General features: G+C 39.9%; 1 protein-coding gene across 2 annotated transcripts in view; it reads left to right on the forward strand.

Annotated features, from left to right (window-relative positions):
• The window catches only part of tex2 (testis expressed 2), a 41,281-nt gene that overhangs the window by 9,398 nt on the left and 5,999 nt on the right, over positions 1 to 25,884 (forward strand). For both annotated transcript variants that reach the window (XM_055005090.1, XM_023267152.3), the window contains exons 3-8: positions 9,417 to 11,121; positions 15,788 to 15,988; positions 18,757 to 19,120; positions 19,773 to 20,068; positions 22,138 to 22,281; positions 22,717 to 22,816. In XM_055005090.1, the coding sequence (XP_054861065.1) occupies positions 9,442 to 11,121; positions 15,788 to 15,988; positions 18,757 to 19,120; positions 19,773 to 20,068; positions 22,138 to 22,281; positions 22,717 to 22,816 (2,785 nt within the window). In that variant the 5' untranslated portion in view covers positions 9,417 to 9,441. The remainder of the gene's footprint in view (positions 1 to 9,416; positions 11,122 to 15,787; positions 15,989 to 18,756; positions 19,121 to 19,772; positions 20,069 to 22,137; positions 22,282 to 22,716; positions 22,817 to 25,884) is intronic.

Raw genomic sequence — 25,884 nt, forward strand, 5'->3', positions numbered from 1 at the left:
CGAAATGAGCTTCCTCAGTAGGGTGGCTGGGCTCAGCCTTAGAGGTAGGGGGAGAAGCTCAGACATCAGGAGGGAACTCAGAGTAGAGCTGCTGCTCTTTCACATCAGAAGGAGCCAGTTGAGGTGGTTTGGACACCTGATTCTCCGGGGAGACTTCCTTTGGAGGTTTTCCAAACATGTCCGACTGGGAGGAGACTCCGGGGTAGACTCAGAACTCGCTGGAGGGATTATGCATCTCATCTGGCCTCGGAAGTGCGCTGTCTGTTGCCTCCGCAACCCAACCCCAGACAAGTGGGAGAAGATGGATGGATGATAAAAAGGGCACGTTTTTTCTTCGTAGAAAAACTGGAGCTAAGAGCTGAAGTTGTCAGGAGAAGCTCATCGATGTTGACAAGCATAATTAGAGTTTATTAACTGATCTGAGGACTTAGTACCCAGTGCAGCAACATGAAGCACAAACACACACCTTTTCTTAGCTTTGGCTTCGTACCAACACATCCTACACACACATCTGTACAAGCCACTGAAAACCTGAAGATCTTGCACTAACAAACACTCCACACACTCCACAGTTACATAGCGACGAGGAGCTGCCCTGCCAAACAAAAGGATGCGGGGATAAGTGCAGAGCGAGATGAAAGCATCCCCGTTGGCATGGCAACCGGCCGATCCATCCGCTCGGCGAGGTTTTGATGTTTGACGGTGGATTCTGGGTTTACAGAGGGAGGGAGAGGTGAAGAAAACCGGTTTGATCCAGCGCTTGTTGAGTCGGACGCTCTTCATCTTCCCGGCTTTTGTTTTATTGTCATTTTATTCTCTCGCTTGCTTTCTTTAAGAGATGATTCAGTTGAGCCGTGATGCTCTGCAGCAGGAAGAGTGTGTGTGGTGTAAATATACCGGACTAACAGGCATATTGACACATTACACATTAATAGTTTGCTGCTGATATGACGGAGGTTCCCTTCTTGGAGCAGCTGCACAGAAATAGCTGCTGTGACATGAGTCATGCATTAAAATGACATGTGTTATTATTTACTGCAAACAATGGACCTCCATGGTAGTGATTTCTTTTTATGTGCGGTTTAATTAACATTAAACTGACACACATTAAAATCTGACTCCATCTAAACCGATCTTGGCATCGTCTGACCAAAGAAAGTTCTTCCAACATTCATCAGGCTTCTTCAGTAAAAAATTTCATCTCAGTTTTGTTCTGATCAGCAACCAATTGTATTTTTAGATGCCACCCAAAGAAGTTAAAGTTATATAATCACTTTTACTTTGCCTGAACTGTCACCAGAAACTCAGATTTTCATTGATAACCGCTGTGTTTAAAGCCTGAAGCACTTTTTAGTTGTTCAGTGCTACATTATGCAAATAGTGGAGTCATGTTAACTGCGACTGCAGTTCTGATTACTGGTTCTATAGCTCATTTAATGCCTCCTGATTATTACTGACACTGTGTTTTGACTAACTTTTAGGAGGTCACTGATTTCCCAGTGTCTTTTTCTATATTCGTGGAAAAGTTTCAGAATCCAAAATTGCAGTTCCGCTGTATTTCTTTTCCCTGTGGAGCCATGATGAAGACATGCAGGTCGACACAGCTCATAGGTTAAAACCTGGGAAAGTTCTGGTGTTTCTATTTCATTTTATAACCATAAATCACTGCTGTGCTTACATTAAATTCAGTAATTACAGTTTTTAAAACTTGTGTGTACTTTTTTTTTTTTGCATTGAATTTGGCCCGGATTTTCTAAATAGTCTTTTAAAAATTTTGATCGTTCATGAGAGAAAATTTTTTCTTGTTATTGAGAGGTGTTGCAGTCTGGAATCATTTAACCAATGCTGTTTGTCTAAGCATGAGATATACAGCATGTATGGACCAGGTGAAATTATGCAGGTGTTGACTGGAGCTGACTGGAAAGAGCAGCAGAGCGTGAATAAAGGTGTGTTTACCTGCTTTCCTGTCACCTCCAGCCTGCTGCAGAACAAAGCCTCCTCGCTCTTTGTTTTGTTACTCCACAAAGTAAAGCGGTGGAGTTATGAGACGATCGACGTACGTTTGTCTGTCTGTTACCAGCATTACTCAAAAACGGACTAACGGATTTGGATGAAATTTTCAGGGAAGGTCAGAAATGAGCAGCCTTGGTGGAGTGCTGTGCTCTCTGAGTGCTTTTCTTGTTTTTCTATTTCTTCCTGCTTTAGCTGCTCTTTGCTCATTACCTCCCTGCAGCCTTCGAGCCTCCCTTTGCATCCGGACATCCATGTGTCGTTTCTGCTGCGTATTTGTGCACTTGTTAGTGAGAAATTTGCAGCTTCCCTGCATGTTTGTGTTGACAAATCAAGGGCTCCATCAGCCTCCCTCTTCCTCCTGCTGCATCCGGTGTTCATCTCCGATCGCTCCGTCTAGTTGCAGAACAGAGGATGTGAAGGTGCATCTTTAATTTATGTTTTATTTGGCTATACAGTAGGGTTTGTTTTTGCATTGTTCTTCACTACGTCCTGCACCTCTATGGAAACAGAACAACCAACATTAGAATTGGAGAAAACTTAAATATGTCTTCTGTGTATTACGACACAGTTATAATGTCATAAATCATAAAAATAGAGAAAAAAACAAGAAAACTTGGAATCTGTATGTACAGCCTTTTCCCAAGTGCCCACACTTATAAACAATACAGGCAAAACTCTAGATCTCTACATGATATAGACATGTTTTTATAATTTGTTTTCATTGTTGCTGTACACTACCTGCAGTTCAGCCAAAAATCACAGAATTTTTGTCTTGTGACTGTTGGTCACAGCTGAGTCACTCTCAGTTTTACAGTTGCAGTGAGGAATGCAGATATTTATTTTATTTTTTACAGAATCTTGTTAAAGCTACTGTTTTTTGGGCAATTTTTAAAAGTGAGACACACAGAGTAGTCGTAAAATTGTAAAAAAAAAAAAAAAATTGGAATCTATCATGAACTGTAAAAAAAAAGAAAGTTACTTTTTACAAAAATTAAAAAAACTGAAGTCAACAAGGTCAACATTTCTGATTTTTCTCCTCCTCCTCCTGGTTTAGTTCACCACTAACTCGCTTCTTTCTCTTCGTTTTCCCGCTGCCTCATTTTTCTCACCATCAGACGCTCACTGGGCTCCAGTTTCGTTTATTTTTCTATTTGATTACACAAGGAAAATTTCTCTGAGGAAGTTTGACATGTCAAGTCTACGAGCAGTCCATCCTCAACAGCCGCTGTCGCATCCGATCACGTCAGCCTGCTGCAGCTGCTGCTGCTGCTGCTGAAAGAGGCACTTTTAGTAGTTTGGGACAAATTTCGACATATTCAGCCAAAAAACGGGAACAACTCTGACCTGAAATGGAAAGAATCACCTGTGAATGAAGCAAATAGCACAGATGAAACTGTAATATAAATCATATAATCCTCATGCAACTGTAGAGTCACTATATTGATTCACTGCTTCCATAAATCCAGTGTATTATTGTAATATTTGGTGTTAATGGATGGTAACAGCCTTGATTTACGTTGAATTGATTTATGTAGTTCATTTATTTCTCTAGTTGTCTCATATGTCCTCATCCTCATGGTGCATGTGTTGTTATTTAGTCGTCCACTGGCATCATTTTCATATTATTAATGCTAATATAAGTCTGTCTGTGGTTAAAGTTGTACAGAAGCAGCAGCGTCTCACATGTTAGAATTTCAGTGTAATCAATCCACGACTTCTTATGCAGATATTTAAAATGACTTATTGCACAGAGCTGAATGTTCTGCACTGACATACAAAAAAAAAAAGTTTTTCTGGTTATATTCAGAAAAATAAAGCAGACAGTTTTAGGTGACAACGAAAACAAATTAAATCTAATTAAAACAAATAAACATTATTATTATTATTATTATTATTATTATTATTAATAATAATAATAATAATAATAATAATAATAATAATAATAATAATAATAATAATAATAATAATAATTATTATTATTATTATTATTATTATTAATATTATTATTATTATTATTATTATTATTATTATTATTATTATTATTATTATTATACTGCACCTGTGATGAGTCAAAATGTCTGCACTGTAAAATAGTAAAATCACTGTTTAGAAAGAAAACGTGTAATTTTACAATCACATAATGTAAAACAAGGACTATTTTTAAAATGTACATATTTTAGATGGAAAAATTAGTCTTGGGCTTATTTATTTATTTATTTATTTATTTATTTATTTATTTATTTATTTATTTTACCCAAAATTTAACCAAATAGGGAAAATCTGTACAATAAGAATTTAATTAATTTTTGGGGCATTTTTCAGACATTAATATGCTTATTTTTTTCTTGCAAATAACAACAAATATAAATAACTTTAAAAAATAAACAGGCCTAAACTAAAAACAATGTCAGCATTAAAAAATATATCTTTTTATAAATGAAATGATACATTTTTTAACAATGTTTGATTGTAAAATCAAACTATTTTTATAGCTTTTACATCAGTAAAAAAATAGAATTATTTTACAGATATTTGCTTTTATTTAATCGAAACATTATACATATTAAGGACTGAAAAATGTCCAAAATAAAAATAAAATTTTACACACTAATTTTACAGATTTTCCCTGATTGTCTTTTTCTAGTAAAATTGCAGAGAAAAAGTATTAATTTATGTGTTAACTTTAAAACAATGTCAACTTTTTTTAAAAAATGGCAATCATATTTCTTTTTTCTTGTTTGTTTTTTTTTCTTTACAATGTTTGACTTTAAAGTCTAACTATTTTTGTGACTTTTACATCAGCAAAAACTGCAATTATTTTACATATTTTCCCTGTTTTTGTATGTATTTTGTGTCATTTTTCAGTTATCTTCTGTGTTTATTTTGCTGCTCTACTGTCCGTTCACCCTCTTATGTCGTCCTTCTACCTTTCTGCTTCTCGTCTCCGAGGCTTTAGCTGATTACTGCTCTGCTCTGATTAATTGGATGAGTCTTGTCTCGGTGCCAGTTTCCTCTTTTCTCCTCTGCTCACCTTTCATCTAAAACAAACACGAAGCTTTTCCATGTCAGCGATGCGTCAACGGGAGGAAACAACCAAAACTGTGGGCGTCGGCAAATACTGAGCAGCTTACATTAACATCCTGTTGAAAATGTGACAGATAAATTTAAATTTACAACATAATACGTCAAAATAAGTAGTAATTTGGTGTTTTTTTCTGACTGCTTCAGCTGCAGTGAGATTCGTCACAGGGGCTGTTCTGCATCGATTCAGCGTCTCGTTTGTCTTTTGGCTGCAGCCCGCTAAAACCTGACTCCAGGAAAACTTGGAAGCGTCGTTCTCTTGTCACCCCGTTAACCTCCAGAACGCTTTCATTCGTCCTTTAGGCTTTGACGACAACAACAGCAACCACTAACATCAAAATGTCTGCAGTGTGAAAAAAAAGAAAACAAAAACAGAAAATATCTGTAAAAAAAAATATATATATATATGTTGAATTAAATACAGTAATATAGTGTGATTCTACAGTCACACACTGTAATAGAATAAAATCTAATATAATAAAAAATACAGCTTTTAGATGTAGATATTATTTACATTTTTGGCATGTTTTTTTTTTACAGTCAACATGTAAATTGTTGCGTTTTTGGTGCAAATTTACTAGAAGAAGACACACACAAAATCTGATAAATAAATAATTTATTTATTTATTGGCCATTTTTCCGCCCTTTAGATGTATCATTTTTTTTTCTATCAAATAACAGAAAATATTTGTAAAATAATTATATTTTTGCTGATGTAAAAACCATAAAAATAATTATTTTTTTATGATTTTAAGAAATGTTTTATGTTGACATTGTTTACAATTTAGGTTTGTATTTTAAGTTAACGTGTAAAATTATACATTTTACTGCACTTTTACTAGAAACAAAACAAACGGAAAATCCGTAAAATAGTCATATGAATTTCTATTTGTTCATTTTTTGGCAATTTTTCAGTCCTTAATATACATGATTTTTACCATCAAATGAAAACAATATAAATTTTTTATTTTTTTTGCTGATGTAAAAAACATAAAAATAGTTTGATTTTACAGTCAAACATACAAAAAATTCCATATATAAAAATATGTGTTTTTATGTTGACGTTGTTTACAGTTTTGGCCTGTGTTTTTTTTTTTTAAATTAAGAAATTATTTTTAGAAATTAATTATATTAATATTATTATTAATTATAGAAATTAATACTTTTTTATGCATTTTTACAAGGAAAAACACAAAAATTGGCAAAATCCGTAAAAATAGCCCTATAAATTTATTTTTTGGCCATTTTTCATCCCTCAATATCTATAATTTTTCTGTCAAATAAAAGCAAGTAAATGTAAAATACTATAATAATATTTTTTTTTGCTGGCCATAAAATAAAAGAAAAAAAATTATGTTGACATTGTTTACAGTTTTGGTCTTTCTTTTGTTTTTAATTAGCATGTAAATTAATGCTGTTTTTTCCTGGATTTTACAAGTAATTTTCTGTAATTTAACAAAATGAGAAAAATAACTGAAATTATTCAAAAAGTCATTGCTGAAAGGTCGTCTGCAGCCCTCACTGTGGCTCATTTTTTAAATTTTTCTTGCCCTTTTTTCTGTATTTCTATTCCTTGTTTTTTCCGGTCTTCTGTGCCTCCAGCAGAAGCAGCAAAAGCACACAGAGACTCAGAATGACACCGAATCCAACGTGTGCTCGGCCGAGTGAACGTTTGGCTGAGAAAATCTCTTTCATTCCGTCGCAGCAAATGCAGAATCCGGAGACGCAGCTCGGACCGGAGAGCCCCGAGGGCCACCGAGTCTTTCTCACACAAGCTAACTGCTGCGTTGTTGCCCTCCTTCTTCCATTACAGGCCGTTTTTATCAACCAGCCGTTAATGTTAACCGGAGATGATGGAGGAATAAACAGGCACAATAACTCCACAACAACACGAGGCCTCATTCAGTAAAATCACTGCATGATGAGCGACTTCTGTTCCGCTGCGTGGAGACAACACAATAGACGCCTTGTTGCTGAGATCACTGCAGCTTGGTTCTCTGATTATGTCCTGCGTATTGTTCTGCTTGGATGAGGGAAGAGATGCTGTTTGTTCATTTATGTACGTTTGTCTCTTTAAGATCCCATAAAGCACAAAAATCATGTTTTTTACTGGTGAAAGCCAAAATTTAAGAACTAAATCAGAGACACAACAAATGAAATGAGCAGCATGAGCTGTAAATAGAAATTAATTCAGCAAAATAAAAGATATGTCAGTTTAAAGCTGCAGAATTTAATACTTTTATGAAAAATTGGTGCAAAATGAAGAATGATGCTTGTAGTTACAATCTGTAGGAATTATTAAAAGATCACAGAATTCCTGTTTTTCACAGTTTTAGTAGCCCATGACTTTACCGTGGGTTATCATCACTTCTTGCAGGAAACTTGTGAAAAAAACAGAATAAATGATTCATTCAACATCTCCAAAAAGCAGCTAGCAATGAGATGATGAAGACAGAAGAGCATTTAGTGGCTAAAGAGTGAGATATTTTTCTGAAAAATAATGACTTTGCAAAATAAAGAATGCAGCTTGTGTTTCTGCAATTTCACAAAAAAAAACGAAATTTTTGAAATGTATTTATTTAGTTTTTTGCCCATTTTTCAGTCCTTAATGTGCATCATTTTTTCAATTAAATAACTGCAAATATCTGTAAAATAAACCTGTTTTTTACTGATGTAAAAACCATAAAAGTTGTTTGATTTTACGATCAAACATTGTAAAAAAAAAAAAATTGCCATTTATAAAAAAATGTGGTTTTTTTTTGTTGTAAATTAATGCTTTTTTCTGCAATTTTACTAGAAACAGTAGAAGAGGGAAAATCTGTAAAATAGCCGTATGAAATATTTATTTATAAATGTGTGCATTTTTTTATTTATTCATTTTCTGGCCATTTTTCAATCCGAAATACTTACGTATGACTCAAAATGAAAATTCATGTGTTATTGCCCTGCTTCTTATGTGATTTACCGCGTCCTGGTTTTGTATGTAAATTTCCATATTTAAGCTCCTCTCCTGGGTCGCTGCCTGAACTAAGAATCCCTCGTTCTGTAACTGGGTGCAGGTTTCGGCTTCATTTGTGGTTTAAATAAAACATCAGACACCAGGTTTAATGATTTTACTCCTGTCTTTAACTTTTATTTGTGCAGTGAAGCTTTTAATTAGGGTCGGATCGACTGTTTTTCTTCTTAATTCAGACCGAATTTCCCACAAATTAAGGGTTAATCATTGACAGAATGGCTTTACTGTTGCTAAAGATGGACGCATATCTGCACACAGATACAGTGGATGAACTTTTCCTCCCACACAGCTACCAGAAACGCAGACAGCGTATCTTTGCAGAGATTGTCGCGAGCAGACATCAAGCAGAAACGACAAAAAATGACAAAGCGGAGTCAAAAGGTGACGTGAAAAACATGAATGATACACAAAGGAAACTGAGTGGAAAACACTACGAACGAGACACAAAACACTACGAAAGAGGCACAAAATAATCCAAAATGAAATGCAAATGACACACAACATGACAAAATATCTATCTATCTATCTATCTATCTATCTATCTATCTATCTATCTATCTATCTATCTATCTATCTATCTATCTATCTATCTATCTATCTATCTATCTATCTATCTATCTATCTATCTATCTATCTATCTATCTATCTATCTATCTATCTATCTATCTATCATGATAATTAGATGAAATATTGCAAAACATTGATTGCTGCTTGTGAAACTGATGTTGCTCAGACTACTGAGAAATAGTAATGCAAATGATATTGATCTTCTTGTTCAGATTTCAGGTGTTTTAGCTGCACAGTGGCTTGGTGGTTAGCACTGTCGCCTTGCAGCTAGAAGATCCCCGGTTCGCATCCCGGCCTTCCTGCGATCTTTCTGCATGGAGTCTCCATGTTCTCCCTGCATGTGTGGGTTTTCTCCAGGTTCTCCAGCTTCCTCCCACAGTCCAAAAACATGCTGAGGTTAATTGGTGATTCTAAATTGTCCATAGTTGTGAGTGTGATTGTTTGTTTCTATTTGTAGCCCTGTGATAGATTGTTACCTGTCCAGGTGAACCTTCACCCTAAGTCAGCTGGGATAGACTCCAGCCCCCCACGGCATTAATGAGGATTAAGCGGTATATAGATATTGGATGTTTTAGCTGTGATTTCTACAGAAAGGGGAGGAGTTTGATGTCCTGCTGTGTTTTCTGTGCTGTACCTCAGTGATAATGTGTGTTCAGTATGTCAGACTCCATCCTTGCACTGTGTTTCATCCCGTTGTTATTAACAGAGTTGCTGCTGTCTGTCTGTCCGTCTCTTGCAGGCTGTGAGCCCTGTGCAGGGTGACGATGAGCGGTCAGGGCAGCAGCAGCAGGGCAGGAGGGCAGCATGCCGACGCTCCTCGTCACGCTCCCGGACCGAAGCTACAGGTACAGCGCTCGCTCTCTCGAGACACCATCACCATACACTTCTCTGCTCTGGGGAAGGAGGAGGACGATGAGGAGGAGGAGCTCTACGGGATCGGACCCGCTGCAGCCACGTCTGTCCTGGACGGTGCCGGGGGACTCCGAGGCCCAGCCGACGACCAAAGTGTGGCGACGGGTCTGGAGGCAAAAGAGGAGCTGCTGTTTCAATCTGTCGGCATGGAGCTGTCATCTGGAGCCGCTGTGCTTCCTGTTTCAGACCCTTACCCACACTCACCCTCACCTGCCATGACCATCATCCCCACCTCCCACCTGAGCTCCACCCCTCCCACCAGCTCCTCCTGGCCGTCTGACAAACCTTTGGCCAACCCCCCATCCACCAGCTCCAGCTCCTCTTCCCCCTGCAAGTCTGCGGCGCTGTCGTCCTCCAAGCCTTTCCTCAGCCTCGTCAGGTCTTTGTCCAACGACGTCGAGTCTCGGGAAACTCCTCCGGCGCTCTCCACGGTGGCCCCAGCACACGCTCGCCACCGACACTTAATGAAGTCTTTTGTTAAATCTCTGTCCACGGACACTTCCAAGACCGAGCACCAGGAGGGGCCTCTTCATCAGTACCTCCAGCAGCAGCAGCCTTCCCACCGGCCTCCACCTCGTAACATGCAGCTCTTCAAACAGTTCTCCCAGCCCCGCCTGTCCTCCAGCCCGGTCATCGTCACTCAGGCAGGGGGAGAAACCGCCAAAACCGCCCCGTCTTCCCCCATCATGTCCCCAGACGGAAGGTCCTTCTTCAAAGTCCAAGAGGTGGAGGCCAAGATAGAAGACACCAAGCGGCGGCTGTCGGAGGTGATGTCGGACCCGTTGCAGCTTTTCAGTAAAATCATGGGGGACGAGTCTGGTATGGCCGCTGTTGGAACTCATCGTGCCAAATCTCTGTCCTCCAGCGCATCCGAGCTCAGCGGGGTGACGGCAGTGAACGGACACGCAGAAGGTAGCAACAAATACAGCATCAAGGAAGAGGGGGCTGAAGGGGAGGAAGAAGAGGAAGAAACCCCAACAGGAAAAGGCCCTGACTCAGTGTTTTTCTCTTTCCCGCCTCTGGCACCAGCTCCGGCCTTCATCCAGGCCTCCTCCTCCATCCTCCACAAGTCGCCCTCCCTCACGCTGGGTCGCTGCTCCATGTCGGCCCTGGTAGCTCGGCAGGAGGACGAGGATTTCTGCGAACTGTACAGCGAAGACTTTGAGATATGTACCGACACGGAGACGCCAGACGGGGATCGCTCCGGGTCCCGGCAGCCCCACACCGGCAGCACTGGTTTGTGCAGTGAACTGGACACTGAGGAGGAGGAGAAAGCAGAGGTGGAGGTCCAGACTGTGCCTGTGACCGGCCTCGTCTTCCTAACACAGCTGGTGTACTGGTACTTAGTCCTTCCGGTGCCGCCCTGGGTGTGCGCGGTGGTGCACGGGGTGGTGGCCGGGTTCATGTTGGCGCTGCTGGTGCTCTGGATGTCTTCACCTCGACGCTCCTCATCAGGGACCAGAATAGGGAGGAACAGGATGGAGCCCTGGAACGTGGCCCAGCTGGACATCAAGGAACCAGGAATATTCAAGGTGAGGTGACACACAGCGTGGGCTGCATTTATGGCTTCGTTTGTTTTCTCTTTTGGATCTCATTCTAAATGGCTCCAGGACGAACATTAAGGTCTACAGCTTGTGCAAATTTAAGCTGCATGTGTTGTGTAGATTTACACAAACAAAAATGCAACACAAAGTGCTTTACCAAAGTTTTAAAAAATGCAATAAAACAGTGCAAACAACCCCCACAGTCCAGGTATCAATAAAGGACTCTAGAATACATGGATTGAGGAAATGCTGTCCTAAATAATGTATGCAACGAGGAAACACCAGATGAAACAAAATGAAATAAAATAAGCTAGATAAATAACTGAAATACAATAAATGAATGAAATATGTTATTAAAATAGAGATACAGATAGAAAATAAATAAAATAAATATATATATATATAATTTTAGATTTATTTTCTTTTAGTTAATTAGAGTATAATTGTATATATATATATATATATATATATATATATATATATATATGTATATATATATATATATATGTATATATATATATATATATATATATATATATATATATATATATATATGTATATATATATATATATATATATATATACTAAAATAAATTTAAAAATCAATAAATAGTAATAAATACAATTTTTTTATTTATATATATATATATATATATATATATATATATATATATATATAATAAAAATATTTTTTTCTATTTCTAATGTATGTTATTTGTTTCCTGTCTCTATTTTCTATCTCTATCACTATTTTAATAACATATTTTATTTTATCTATGTAATTTTAGTTATTTCTCTAGCTAATAAGAAATGCTAGAAATGATAATAACAGTCATATATAATATTATATATAATTATATTGTACTATATTGTTATTGTATATTATATCATATATTATATATCTTGTAATAGTAATAAGAGTAATAAACTGTACATTAAATAGACTAAAATATTTATATAGGTAAATAAACAGCAAAATTAGTGAATAAATTTAGTTCTAAGAAGAGTACTAAATAAAATCTATCAAATCAGTCAGAAGTCCAACTAAAAAGGTATGTCTTGAGTTTGCTTTTTAAAAACATCAAGACTCTTCACACCCCTTTCAGACTTATTTCTGTTAATCTGACAGCATCATTTGTGTCATCATTTCCACAAAAGCCACAGTGGTAGTCTTCCTAGGTTGGACCCAGTAGTGTTTCTGTACCACTTCCAACATAGGTCAGGTTCCTACTGCATACACAACGGACAGAAAAACACTTTTCTTGTTCACTTCAACCTCTAATTTTACATCTATTATGAGAAGAAAAGTCCAAAAGAAGGTCAGAGTATACGTTAAAGTAAAGCGCAGAAGTGAGATTTGTCGCTTCCATCTGTTTGTAGGAGTCTTTCCTCTGAGTTTATTACTTACCTATAGCTTTTCTTCAATGTGGAGAATGGTCAGAATCTAAAAAGTCAAGTTTACCAGCTGGACTTAAATTATTGACAACATAGCAGGTTTACATTTTGTCTTTTCTTTATTATTATGCATTTTGTCACTCTTATCTCACCTGAACTAGAAAGGAACATGAAAATAAGTGTCCTCAGTCTGAATTTCAACAATTCACTTCATGTCACTGTACTAAAACGATGAAGCTGTAATGTTGCATATTTCATGTCTACTAGCAGGAAAATCACAGACTTTAAGGAAAACTTGCCAAAAATACAGATAACCATCAGACATGAAGCTGATAGGATCATTATAATGTCCCTTTAAGACTCCCTGACATAAATTATATTGATGTATGTCATCATATATCGGTATAATGCACTGCCTGTCGCCACTTGGATGTAACTAAGCAAATAGGTAAGAGCCTTCCTTTGGATAATTACTGCAGTGATGAACACGTTTCAGCTCCAACAACTTATTTAACTCTAGCTGATGCAGTGAGGAGCTTCTCATTTCTTAAACAACATGTTGGAAGACATATCCTGTGGTCATGGAAAGGATGTTAATCTCTCAGAAGAGTCAAATTATTGGTCTGCTTCAAGCAAAGAAAATAACTAAGGAGATTTCTGAAACTACTGAAATCAGGTTAAGAACCGTCCAACACATTATTAAAACCTGAAGATAGTGGAGAACCATCATCTGTGGTTGGAACAAACTCTTAGATGATGGTAGGAAATCAACAGTAGAACTCAGGGCTATGTTTAATAGTGAAAGTAAGAACATTTCCACATCACAATGTGAAGGGAACTCAAAGGATTGGGACTAAGCAGCTGTAGCTCTAAGAAAACCACTGATCAGTGAGAATAATCAGAAAATAAGGCTTCAGTTTGCTAGGTAGCATAAAGATTGGACTCTGGAGCAATGGAAGAAGGTCATGTGGTCTGATGAGTCCAGATTTACCCTGTTCCAGAGTGATGGGGGCATCAGGGTAAGAAGAGAGGCAGATGAAGTGATGCCCTCATCATGACTAGTTCCTACCAGCCTGTGGGGGTTAGAGTTATGATCTGGGGTTGGTCAGGTTCAGCAACGTTATGTTCCCAAAGAATGAGGTCAGCTGACTACCTGAAGATACTGAATGATCAGGTCTTTCCATCAGTGGAGTTTTTCTTCCCTGATGTTCATGGACATGTTCCAAGATGATGATACCAGGATTCATGGGCTCACATTGAGAATGAGTGGATCAGGGAGCATGAGATGGATTGTCCTCCACAGAGTCCAGACCTCAGCCCCACTGAGAATCTTTGGGATGTTCTGGAGAAGACTTTGTCCGACTCTGCCATCATCAATATAAGATATTGGTAGAAAATTAATGCAACTCTGGACAGAAATAAATGCTGTGACATTGCAGAAGCTTATTGAAACGATGCCACAGTGAATATGTGTCGTTCTCAGAGCTAAAGGTGGTCCAATGAAATATTAAAGTGTGACTTTTTTTTGGATGGACAGTGTATGATTATTGCATTGCAGACTGCGAAACAAACATCCTAAAAGAAGAAGCGATATTGTGCACAGAATGAAAAATGTCTTTTTTATTTAAGCTAAATTGCAGTAGGAAGTGTTGTCAAGAGCTTATGTATTTTATCTTTCGACTGTGTTCTACAGTCTATCATCTGAGCATCTTTTCACACCAGCCAAGCACTGAAATTTCCCCTGTTGTTTCAATTCAATTGGCTTTGCTCACAGAGAGTCCTCTGGGGCTGATAAGGTGGGAGTCTGGATGAGAACTTCTCTCCATGTAGCCTCGTGGGGAAGCGTAAGGTTATATTACACATTTCCTCCAGTCATGGCTGCAGTTGTGCTTTTAATAAGAGCGCCACCACGTTTCAGACATCATCTGGAGCTGCACAAAAGATGCAGATTAAACGTTGCTGCCTTCTATTCAGGTATCTGTTTTGCCTGCAGGTGAAAGAGTCAACAGCTGAGTTGTCATACCCAGGAAGTGACAGAAGGGTTGGATGCATTTTATTGAAAATATGTACAAGAAATGCCACAGGACAAGATCTTACATGTTGAAGATTATGAATGAAACTTCTTGTTGTTTACAGTACTTAGGGTTGGATTTCCTCAATGTGAAATGTCTTCAGTTAACGCAGGGTGTCACACAGATTGTGATGATCTTGAGGAGAAGCACAGAACTAGTATAAATTAATTGTGTATTTAAAGTGTTCTCCAACATATTTCCACTTTTATATGCCATAGAAACAAATTCCTACAGCCCACATACTCTGTCACTGAAGGATACCAGTATCCCTGACAGCTACTGAATGAACTGCCATGAAAAAATCAGAGAGTCGTTCAGTGAATCCCAATACAATGGTGCTTTGAAGATTGCAAACACTTGTTATATTTCTGCAAAAATCTGGCCTACATATCAACAGATGTTCCACAAGACCTAAAGGTAGATGACAAGAACCCAACAAATGGAAAAAAAATGCATCTGGGCCACATATGGGTGGAGAGATGTTCAGTAGTTTGCAGGGGTTATGTAAACATGTTTATATGGATACCAAGCTGTTGCTCAGGAGATCTTCGTGGTTGGAGGGCACAGCTGTTCTATTTCTGAGGTTGTGCAGAACACGATAATCACAGATAGAACGATGCACCCTGGAGCTCGCAGTTATAGGGAAACAGCAGTGGGGATGAACTTTAGTTTTTCTTCGAGAACCAGCAAAGAGTCCTTTTTATCTGTTGTTGTATAAACTCTGCACTCAGACAGAGAATTGTGTTTTTAGATTAACGTGAATTCATCATGATATTAACTTAATATTGGCCAATTTAAAATGGTCATCACAAGCCCCCCTTTTAAAAAATGCAAGACAAATAAGTTAAGAAAATAGATTAAAAATAACTAAATAGTGGCGTAAAGACGTAAATAGAAATCTTTACAAAAAAATGTGCAAACAATGTGCAAGTGACACAACATCGAGTCTCCAGTTGTTCTTTAAAAGTATGATCAATGTACAATTAAATTTAAATCTTTTTTTGTTGTGTTTTGATCTTAATTCAAAGGCCTAAAACAGCAAAAACATCAGTGTCACTCTTTCGCTAGCACACATCGATGCTTCAGCAGAGAGAGCCGTGGTCCTCGGCTGTTTCTCTGCTGGGTGAGTTTGTGCTGCAGCTGCAGATTTTGATTCAGACTCCTCTCCTCCCCCCCGACTGTCTCAGGGCTGGATGAATGAGATCCACAGCTACGACCCGGAGATGTACCACGCCACCCTGACACACTCTGTTTACGTCCGGCTGGAGGGCTCCGTCCTGCGTCTGTCCAAACCCAACCGGAACATCTCCCGCCGTGCCGCACACAACGAGCCTAAACCCGACGTCACTTACATCAGCCAGAAGATCTACGACCTGACCGACAGCAAGGTGGGCTGCTGGTTGTGAGGACACAGATTTTCTTATGTGTGTGAGACAACAAGTGGAGAGCTGAGTGGGATATTAATGTGTTAAGTGTGTGTGTCTCTGCAGGCTGCACTTGTGTTCTTAACAGATAGTGACATGAAGCACACGTCCCCTTACATTTGCCTTTGCCTGAGTGCATGCTTGCTAATAGGTCATGTTCAGTGACAAAGCTACTCATTTTCAGAGTCACATACTGTGTGTAAACATGAAGTGAGCATCACAGGCCACTGACCTTCTATGCACAGCTGTGCATTGGTGTGCTGACTCGACGGTTTTGCACATCTGAAGGCGGGACGGTTAGAAGATGTTGGAGCAAAGCTTTCATTATGGTTGTTCTTACCGTGCAGCTAATCTAATCTCCTTTATTACTCCAAGGAATGCGATGGAGTTATGTGACGATCGACATTGGTTTGTCTGTCTGTCTGTCTGTTAGCAACATTGCTCAAAAACGGACTAACGGATCTGGATGAAATTTTCAGGGAAGGTCAAAAATGAGACAAGGACCAAGTGATTAGATTTTGGCAGTGATGTGGCTTATAGTCTGGATCCACAGATTTGTTAAAGATTTCCGACTTTCTCCCCATTTGCTAAAACAAAGCGAGGAGGTGAAGGAACCCCAAACACCTGCAGGCCTCCCAGCACCAGGCCGTCCAGGTCTCCGTTCAGTTTTACCGGTTCACTCACGATCTGAGACTGAAGGAAAGAGTTTTTAGTTGAAATACATCAGGAAACATAACCGTTAGTATCACTGCTCAGTGAAGTAACGAGGCAGTAAAATGCAAATCTCTGCCTTGGCAAGTTCCCAAATGCAAATATCCCTCGTCTGCTCTCCCCCTGTCCGGTAACGAACATAATGTAGCAGTAATTTTGCGTCTCAAAGGTGTCAAGACCTTCGCCGTCGTCCCAGAACAAGTCGCCCCAGGCCCAGCTGCCTGCTGACAGCGCCACCGTCAGGAAGAAAGGGTTCCTGCGGGGGACTGTGATTGTCAAAGCAGGCTCCTTCACAAGAAAAGACCAGGGAGAACACCATGTAATGCCACAAAGTGCTCTTATTTTGAAATGTGTCTCAAGTTTAAAAGGTGCTTAAAGAGTAATTTTGTTCCAACGAACACCTCAGAGTTATGTGACAATCTGTGTTTGTCCGTCTGTCTGTTAGCAACATTACTCAAAAACAGATGAACGGATGTAGATGAAATTTTCAGGGAAGGTCAGAAATGACACAAGGACCAAGTGATTAGATTTTGGCAGGGATGCGGTTTATAGTCTGGATCCACGGATTTGTTCAAGATTTCTGTATCATTGCAAGATAGCAGCACGGCGTCACTGTAACTATGACATCAAGAAAAGTACTCAGAGAGCACATTACTCCACCAAGGCTCCTCAGTCGTATCGTTTCCGACAGATGAAATCTTTAATAAAAAATGACCTTGCGGTGAGCACAGACGTGTGTTATGCATGTGTACATTATGTACGGATACCGAATTGCATGACCTCAATATGTAGTGGGCGGCAGGAATTGATGGGACTCAGAAACACCCCCACAATTTATTCAGTTGTTCCTTGTATCATTTCCGATGGATAAATCCTGATAAGTCTGCAACGGTGGATTTGTAGTAGGATCACAATCTTGTGATCATGGGTACATTGATATTAAATGACCACACTCTATGGTGCCATGATTTCTGATCATCAATAACTAACAAACAAATGCTGCATTTCTAAAAAAAAAAAAAAAAAAAAGCTGCATTTCTGACAATGCCATATGGGGAAATGAGCAGCCTTGGTGGAGTACTACGCTCTCTGCGTGCTTTTCTAGTTTTTATTGTGGATGCTCAGACTGACATGAATGTTAAATGCATAGATAGGAGCTGGATTTTTAAAAGATGCACAAGTTAGTTCAATTTCTCCTCATGGTCAAGGCCTGAATGTTTTGACTTGGCCCCTTAACACCACAGCTCTACAACCTTCAGCTAACAGAATGAGCATGCAATGCTAATAACTGTGCAGCTATCTCAAGAATTTATGCTCGAATAAAATATGTAAACAAGATCACATGGGCCTTCACAGCATCTTGCAAAGCTCCTTGCATTATGAACAAAACAGACACATTTTTAGGTTGTTTAAAGGATTGGAAAAATATAAATATTAGTCACCCTGGCTGTATTGTTTGGTTTTGCTCATATTTTCAAACAATTTCAAGCTACCAGTTGCTGCCAGTCCCACTCCATCCAAAGCAAATCTGGCACATTAATATACACTACCATTCAAAAGTTTAGGGTCAATTAGAAATGTCCGTATTTTTGAAAGAAAATCTCTTTTTTTAAAAATGAAGACAACATTAAATGAATTCAGAAATCCAGTCTAGACATTGACTAAATGACTATTCTAGCTGGAAACGGCTGATATTAATGGAATATCTCCATAGGGGTACAGAGGAACATTTCCAGCAACCATCACTCCTGTGTTCTAATGCTACATTGTGTTAGCTAATGGTGTTGAAAGGCTCACTGATGAATAGAAACTGCTTATGTTAGCAAATGAATAAAAGTGTGAGTTTTCATGGAAAACATGAAATTGTCTGGGTGACCCCAAACTTTAAACAGTCGTGTATCTACTAACAAAATATTACTTTTGGACTATTTTGCTGTGCATTCTGCTGCGCCGAAGCAACAAATCCCCTCTCTCATCATCATCCTCAAGTGATAATTCTTTTCTAACTCCGTATCCCACAGATATACTTGATGCCACAGAGCCTGGCGAGGAAGAGAGTCTGGAACAAGAAGTACCCCATCTGCATTGAGCTGGCCAAACAGGAGGACTTCATGTCCAAGGCCCAGGGAGAAAGGCCTGAAGCTGGGGAAGACAAATTACCAGGACTGGGTGAGAAGATAGAAAGAGTGGACAAAGGAGAGAAAACTGAAGGACCGGCGTTAGTAGAGGAGCCCAAAAGACCAACGTCTGGAGGAGGGGATCTGACAATCTACCTGTTTGGGAGGACGGGTCGGGAAAAGGAGGAGTGGTTCCGGAGATTTCTGTTAGCGTCCCGAATGAAGTCAGAAGGAAGAAGTGGAAGTCTGGCTGGAATCTGCAAGAGTGGTGAGTTTCACACCATCAAAGACACTCCTGTAGAGTTGTTGGCTTCATCCGCCACCCTTTCCACACATTCTGTATTTCTGCAGACTCACGTCTCTCCCCTGTGTCAGAATATCCATTCTCTTGAGTACATAACTGCACAGCAATCAGATCTGTGTATAAGCCCCAGCTTAGGGACTGCCAATCCCCTCAACTGACTGAACAGATGAGTGTGAATGGGTCAGCAGGATTACAAGCACAGAGAAGCAGCATAATATAGCACTGGTTTCCACTGTGGGATATAAGCCTGTAAGGATAAGGCACTATACAAAGAGAAACACCAGCATTGTGTGGGTCCAGTGATAAAGGCAGCACAGGGTGGACAGGATTACCAGACAGATGATTTAAATATCAAGCTGTTTTTGGATATACATAACAATTATGTTGACTATTTCAGTGGTAATAGGAGGCACAGAGAGGATGAGTGTGTGTCATTTTATGTAAAGTAAGCTAATTCATGGTGCTGCAGTGTGATAAAAGAGAGGAAAGCCGACTATGCCGGGATAAACAAAATTTTGAGCTTGCATTATGTATGTGAAAGCATGTATTGATTGGAATCCGTGAGAAACGCTGCTGATGCTTAATTGTGTCACAACACTTTCCCTTCCTCGTGTAGCCTTCCTGCCCTCCCACAGCCGCAGTAGCAGCCTCCAGTCTGGTGGAGGCCTGGAGGCCGACAGCCGGAGCAGCAGCCGGGGAAGCCTGGAGGAGCTGCCTCTGTCCCAGCCTCGGCCCAGAGACGCCTCGGCCGCTCCGTCCTGTGGCGCCACTGCAGGGATGAAGCAGAAGATTCTGCTGGACTATAACATCTACATGGCCAAATACGTGAACCCCCAGGCGCCACCGAGGAGCCCAACTGCCACCGACAGCCCCGGACACAGCCCCGACAGCAGCCCCAAAACTACCAAAAAGGTACGAGACGGATGGATGGATGGATAGATGAATGGATGGATGGATGGATGGATGGATGGATGGATGTGTTCGTTCCTCGGAGGTTTCCCAGAAGCCCCTGGGGTCTGCATCTTTCAGGCTACACCCACACGAACATGTTCTTATTTTGAAATGTCACTTTAAAGCCCCTCTGTGAAGTTTCAGAAATGATCTCTGTCCATGCTAACACACTTGTAAAGGCAAATCACATGAGCATTCATTTACACTGGGCCTGGCCACTTTATTATGTCCACCTTGCTTGTAAAATGTTGGACCCCCTTTTGCCTTCACAACTGCTTAATTTTTGGTGTCATACCTTCAACAAGGTGTTGGAAACATTCCTCAGAGATTTTGGTCCATATTGACATGATAGCATCACGCAGTTGCTGCAGATTTGATCCATGATGCTAATCTGCAGTTCCACCACATCCCAAAGGTTCTACTGGATGGAGATCTGATGACTGTAGAGGCCAGTGGAGTCCAGTGAACTCATTGTCATGTTCAAGAAACCAGTTTGAGTTGATTTGAGCTTTGTGACATGGAGCATTATCCTGCTGGAAGTAGCATCAGAAGATGGTACACTGTGGTCATAAAGGGATGGACAGCCTCTCCATTTTATGCGTATTGTAGCAAAAGTCATGGATTTAAGCTGAAAACAAAGTAATGTGTATGTAGCTAAACCACATTATGAGCTAAATCAGTCCATATTCACTTAAAGGTTCACTGTAGAATCTTAAATCATCAGCAGCACAATGAAGCAATGGCTTTATGAGTGAATCCTGATTTTGATGATGCTGTTAATGCGCAGTTATCTAGTCTAGTCTGAATAAAGACATCTAACTGGCGTTAACATGCATTTTTATTATCTTTTTTCTTGTCTACAAACTTGGCAAGTGAAGGAAAAGCGATGCAATGAACAGGTGTCATTCATTTTGGCAACAGAATGCATATTCCAATAGCAATACTAATCTACTATAGTAAACATTTACTATGCCTTGATACTTAGTATGTCAAATGCAGCATTCGTCTGCTCTCTTTTTGCAGTAGGCAGCATTCTGACCCACAATCCTTTGCAGTAAGTACATCACAGTGTCTCTCACAAGCGTAAACAAGCTTGAGGCGCCACAGACAGACAGATGACGGCTGATTTCACACCACAGACAGTGATGGATGTATCAGCAAGATGGTCAAAGCCGAAGGTGCAATATTCTGACGGATTAATAAGTCCCATGTGTACATACATACAGCATGCGACTGTTTTTAATGGCAGCTGCAGTATGAACGAGGGTAAAAAGATTTGGAAGTATGTCACTTGCTAAGACTTAGAGCCTAAACTTATAGGAAGTGTTATCTTTTAATTTGCTGGGTGATTAATTTTCTGCAGTCACAGTACATGAGTTGCATTTATATTTTGCATAGCGTTTTAATAGCAGATGCATAAAGGGTCAAGGGATTTGTTATACCTGGAAGATACATGCAGTGTGTACTGGTAAGAAACCACTACTGTAAGAAGAACTTTTGATTATTTTATTAATTTTATAAAGTCCCATATTATATGCATTTTCTGCAAGTTAGTTTAAGTCTCACATGTTCCCAGAATAAGTTGCAGCACAGGATTTGTTCTATATGTTCTTATGCTAGCCCTGGTTTTCAGTGTCTGAAGCTTTAAATTCAACATAGCCGATGAGAGGAGCTTATCCTGTCTTGACATCACAACAGACTTCAAACCTGATTGGATCGATCAGTGATGCACTTTCCGAGATACGGAGAAAGAAAAACATCATGAGGTTGTTTTTTATCGTATTTTGTGGGTCTCTAGACACATTGGAGTCATATAATTATGTTTTTAGAAATATAAAACCGAATCTCCATAATATGACCCCTGTAATCTGTGGTTGGGAGAAAAGGGGCTCCCAACACCAGACACGAGTTTCTAACAGGCCAATGCTTGATTTAAACCTAAATAAAGCTAACTAAACCTAGCTACCTTCATTTATGTCAAGAAAATTAAAATTAAACTACAAACTGTACATGTTTGTGTGTCCTTTTAGTTACGCAGGAGTTCAGAGGAGTCTGCAGAGCCTGAGGCCTGGGTCAATGCTTTTCTGGGAAGGATATTCTGGGACTTCCTGGGAGAGAAGTACTGGGCCAATGTAGTCTCCAAAAAGATCCAAATGAAACTCAGTAAGATCAGGGTGAGTATTATATTATAGTATATATACTACTGTTCAAAAGTTTGGGGTCACCCAGACAGTTTCATGCTTTCCATAAAAATTCCCACAACACCATTAGCTAACACAATGTAGCATTAGAACACAGGAGTGATGGTTGCTGGAAATGTTCCTCTGTACCTCTATGGAGATATTCCATTAAAAATCAGCTGTTTCCAGCTAGAATAGTCATTTACCACATTAACAATGTCTACACTGGATTTCTGATTTATTTAATGTCTTCATTGAAAAAAAACTGCTTTTCTTTCAAAAATAAGGACATTTCTAAGTGACCTCAAACTTTTGGATGGTAGTGTATATCTACAAAAACAACAAACAAACAAAAGAGATGATTAGGTGTCCTTGTTGGCTGCATTTGCAACTTTTTGAGCATCTTTTCTACTGTTTTCTGTGTTTCAGCTGCCATATGTCATGAATGAGCTGACTCTGACGGAGCTCGACATGGGCTTCTCCATCCCTAAGATCCTCCAGGCCTCCAAACCCTCCGTGGACCACCAAGGTAGGAAGAGAAACTGCTCTAGGTATGTCGTGTCCTTCACTGCGTTCTGGGTGGTTTGCTGCTATAGAGATTTAATATTTTCAGCCATTAGCCTCCTTCGCTTTCCTCCGCTTCCATTTATCTTTCATTATAACGTGGGCTGTTTATCAGTTCTGACAGAAGAGCAAAACAAGCCTTTTTTTGCCGCTCCATCTTCTTCTTCTCCTCCCCTCCTGCCACATCTCCATCTTCGTCTTGCTCTGCTCCTCTTCTCGCTGGATTAAGTCCTTCCCTCTCCACTCTGGAGTCCAGCCCGTCTGCATGCCTTGCACTATTAAGCCACAGTAATTAAACTTCACGTCTTGGTTCCCTCTCATCCATTACTGAAACACTGACTCACCCGGCCCGCCTTTAGGCCCAGCAAAGGGACTAGTTCGACACACAGAGACAATACAGAGATGTGAGGCATATTAATTCCTACCGAGGAGGCTGGAAGGGGGAGAAAATCAGAGAAGCTCAAGCAGGAAAAGGAAGAAATAGGTTGCTGGATGCATGTTTCAGTCATTAGCGATGCGGTTTTATGGCTTTAAAACCAGGCTTGCTGTTGTTTCCCTAATTTCCTATGGCTATAATGAGTAAATGAGCAGCCAAATTTGTATTATTCGGTCCTAATTCAGGAAATATTCATATTTCGTTGATCTTTAAAGAGTGATCTAAGTGCTGATGGGGCATTGCCTGTTGCTGAAACTAGTCATGAGTCATTTTTCTGTCAGCCGCATTTCCACATTGTCTGCAAAGCTGATAAATGTGTTTTGTCTTGTACACCCGCAGATACACACTCACCAAACATCATCAGTTGATCTCAGCACATAATTAGTCCTGAGGGAATGGCATCTCAAGAAGCAGTGAACCTGCATACATGTGCTTCAGTAGAAATACGCTTACTTTGATATATTTTTAAAATTCTCTTGATCTTGTGATGACAGTGAGATTGAAAATGAAAGTGCCTCCTGACTCCTTAATGATGGGAAGGTGTGGTTTGACTTGCAATGTTTATGCTGCGCTCCAAGAACTGCTAAATGCACACAGGATCGTGCAGAGTCGAGCTTGAAATACAGCGTTAAAACCACTTGCAAACATCTCGGCGAATCGACACAGGATCTTTGAGGACGTGTTGTGGTGTCTGGCACCAGGACATTGGTAGAAGATGGGGTAGGGATGTGGGGAGGTTGGAGGATGGGTCAACACTTTGGCTCTTGGTTGTGTTCTTCAAGATGATTTTGTCGTGTTTTGGGTCCATTGTCCTGCCGGAGGAGGTGGTAGGCTTCAAGGATTGCCTTTGCCGTGGGAAGATGCGCTTGGTCTGCAGCAATGTTTAGGTTGGTGTCAAGGTAACATCCAGGTGAATGACAGGAGTCAAGGTTTTCAAGCAGAACATTGTATATTAATGAGGTTTGATTCAGTATCAGGTCAAGTACTCAAACAGTGCAGTACTCCGCCAAGGCTGCTCAGTCATTGTATCATTTCCAACAGATAAGTCCCAATAAGTCCGCAGTGGTGGATTTTCTGTAGGATCGCAATCATGTGATCGTCAGCAGGCAGCTAACGTAGTGTTCACTTGTTGTGGTTACAGTGACGCCGTGCCGCTATCTGGCAATGATACAGAAATCTTTAACAAATCGGTGGATCCAGACTAGAAGCTGCATCACTGCCAAAATCTAATCAGGTAGTCTTTGTGTCATTTCTGACCTTCCCTGAAAATTTCATCCAAATCCATAAATCCGTTTTTGAGTAATATTGCGCACAGACAAACAGACATTCCGATCGTCACATAACTCCGCCACATTCCTTGGCGGAGTAAAAAGTGGGCTAGTGGGGTATAATATAGATAGTGTTACAACATTTGGGCATGAAGTACTTAATAGTACTTATAATTTACACACAGTTCAAACACCATCAGTGTTTTCATCATTGTTTACCAATGTTGCCATCTTTGTTTAGCATGTTTAGCTGAGTCTGGTGCCGTTATTTTGTCATAGAAATGTTGGACAAATCAATACTGTCCTAATAATGATGCTACATGTGGCTAAGGGTCATTAATGTGAGTATAATTTCCAGGCGGATCGAGACATTCAACTACAAACAGTCTGACAAGTTCCACACATTCACTTCACTCCACTCATTATGCAGAACATGGAAGTTAAACACTGATCAGCCACAAAATTGACACCACTACTGCGCAACATTGCTGCAGAACCTTAACAGCACTTCTCAACAGATGACGATAAACCACACCACACCGCAAAACCTGCTCAGGAACAGCTTGAGAAGCGACCAAGAGCTCAAGGCATTGACCCAGCTTCCATATTATACATCTCAGTTCTATTGCATACCCACTAGATGCATCAGAACATACCAGATCCACAGAAACCCCAACCTGCAACCAACAGGACCCTAGGGTCTGTTGCCAACGTCCTGATGCCAGATGTACCAGGTCCTGTATCTATGCACAGACGGCTGCATTTTGGTGGCAGGTGGTTTCGATGTTGTGGCTGATATATTACAATGACTAAAATTCAAGGCAATATCTTGTCTTGTATAACATCGCTGTGGTATATTTCCCGAGTCTATGCAGAAATGCACACGTGAATATGTCAGTGGTGCAGATAATGTCGACTCCTTCAGATTTAATTAGAAACTCCCCCCCGTGTGTCTTATGGTAGACAAAAACACACCGTCAGACATGATGTGACTTAATGCTGCCATTTAGCTTCTCTTTTACGCTGCTGTCACACGTACAAATTAGCAAACATTTATGGAGAGTGGAAAATGAGGGGTAAAGCATAAACAACAGTTATCAGCTGGAGAAGTTAGGCTTCATTGAGCAAACAGCAGGGAGATTGAAATCTCACTAACTCTCCTAACGCCTACTGAAAAGTGTAATGTGTAAACAGGAAGTTCCTTGATTAAGTCAGCCAGTAAAGACACACTGCTGCCCCAGAGTTGACCTTTTCAGTGTTTGCAAGAGGATAGGAGTTCCTTCTGGTAGCTCTGCAGGTGGACCTAACACCAATTAGACACCAAGCATG

The sequence above is a fragment of the Amphiprion ocellaris genome, chromosome 19, assembly GCF_022539595.1.
Source record: "Amphiprion ocellaris isolate individual 3 ecotype Okinawa chromosome 19, ASM2253959v1, whole genome shotgun sequence".
Lineage (NCBI taxonomy): Eukaryota > Metazoa > Chordata > Actinopteri > Pomacentridae > Amphiprion > Amphiprion ocellaris.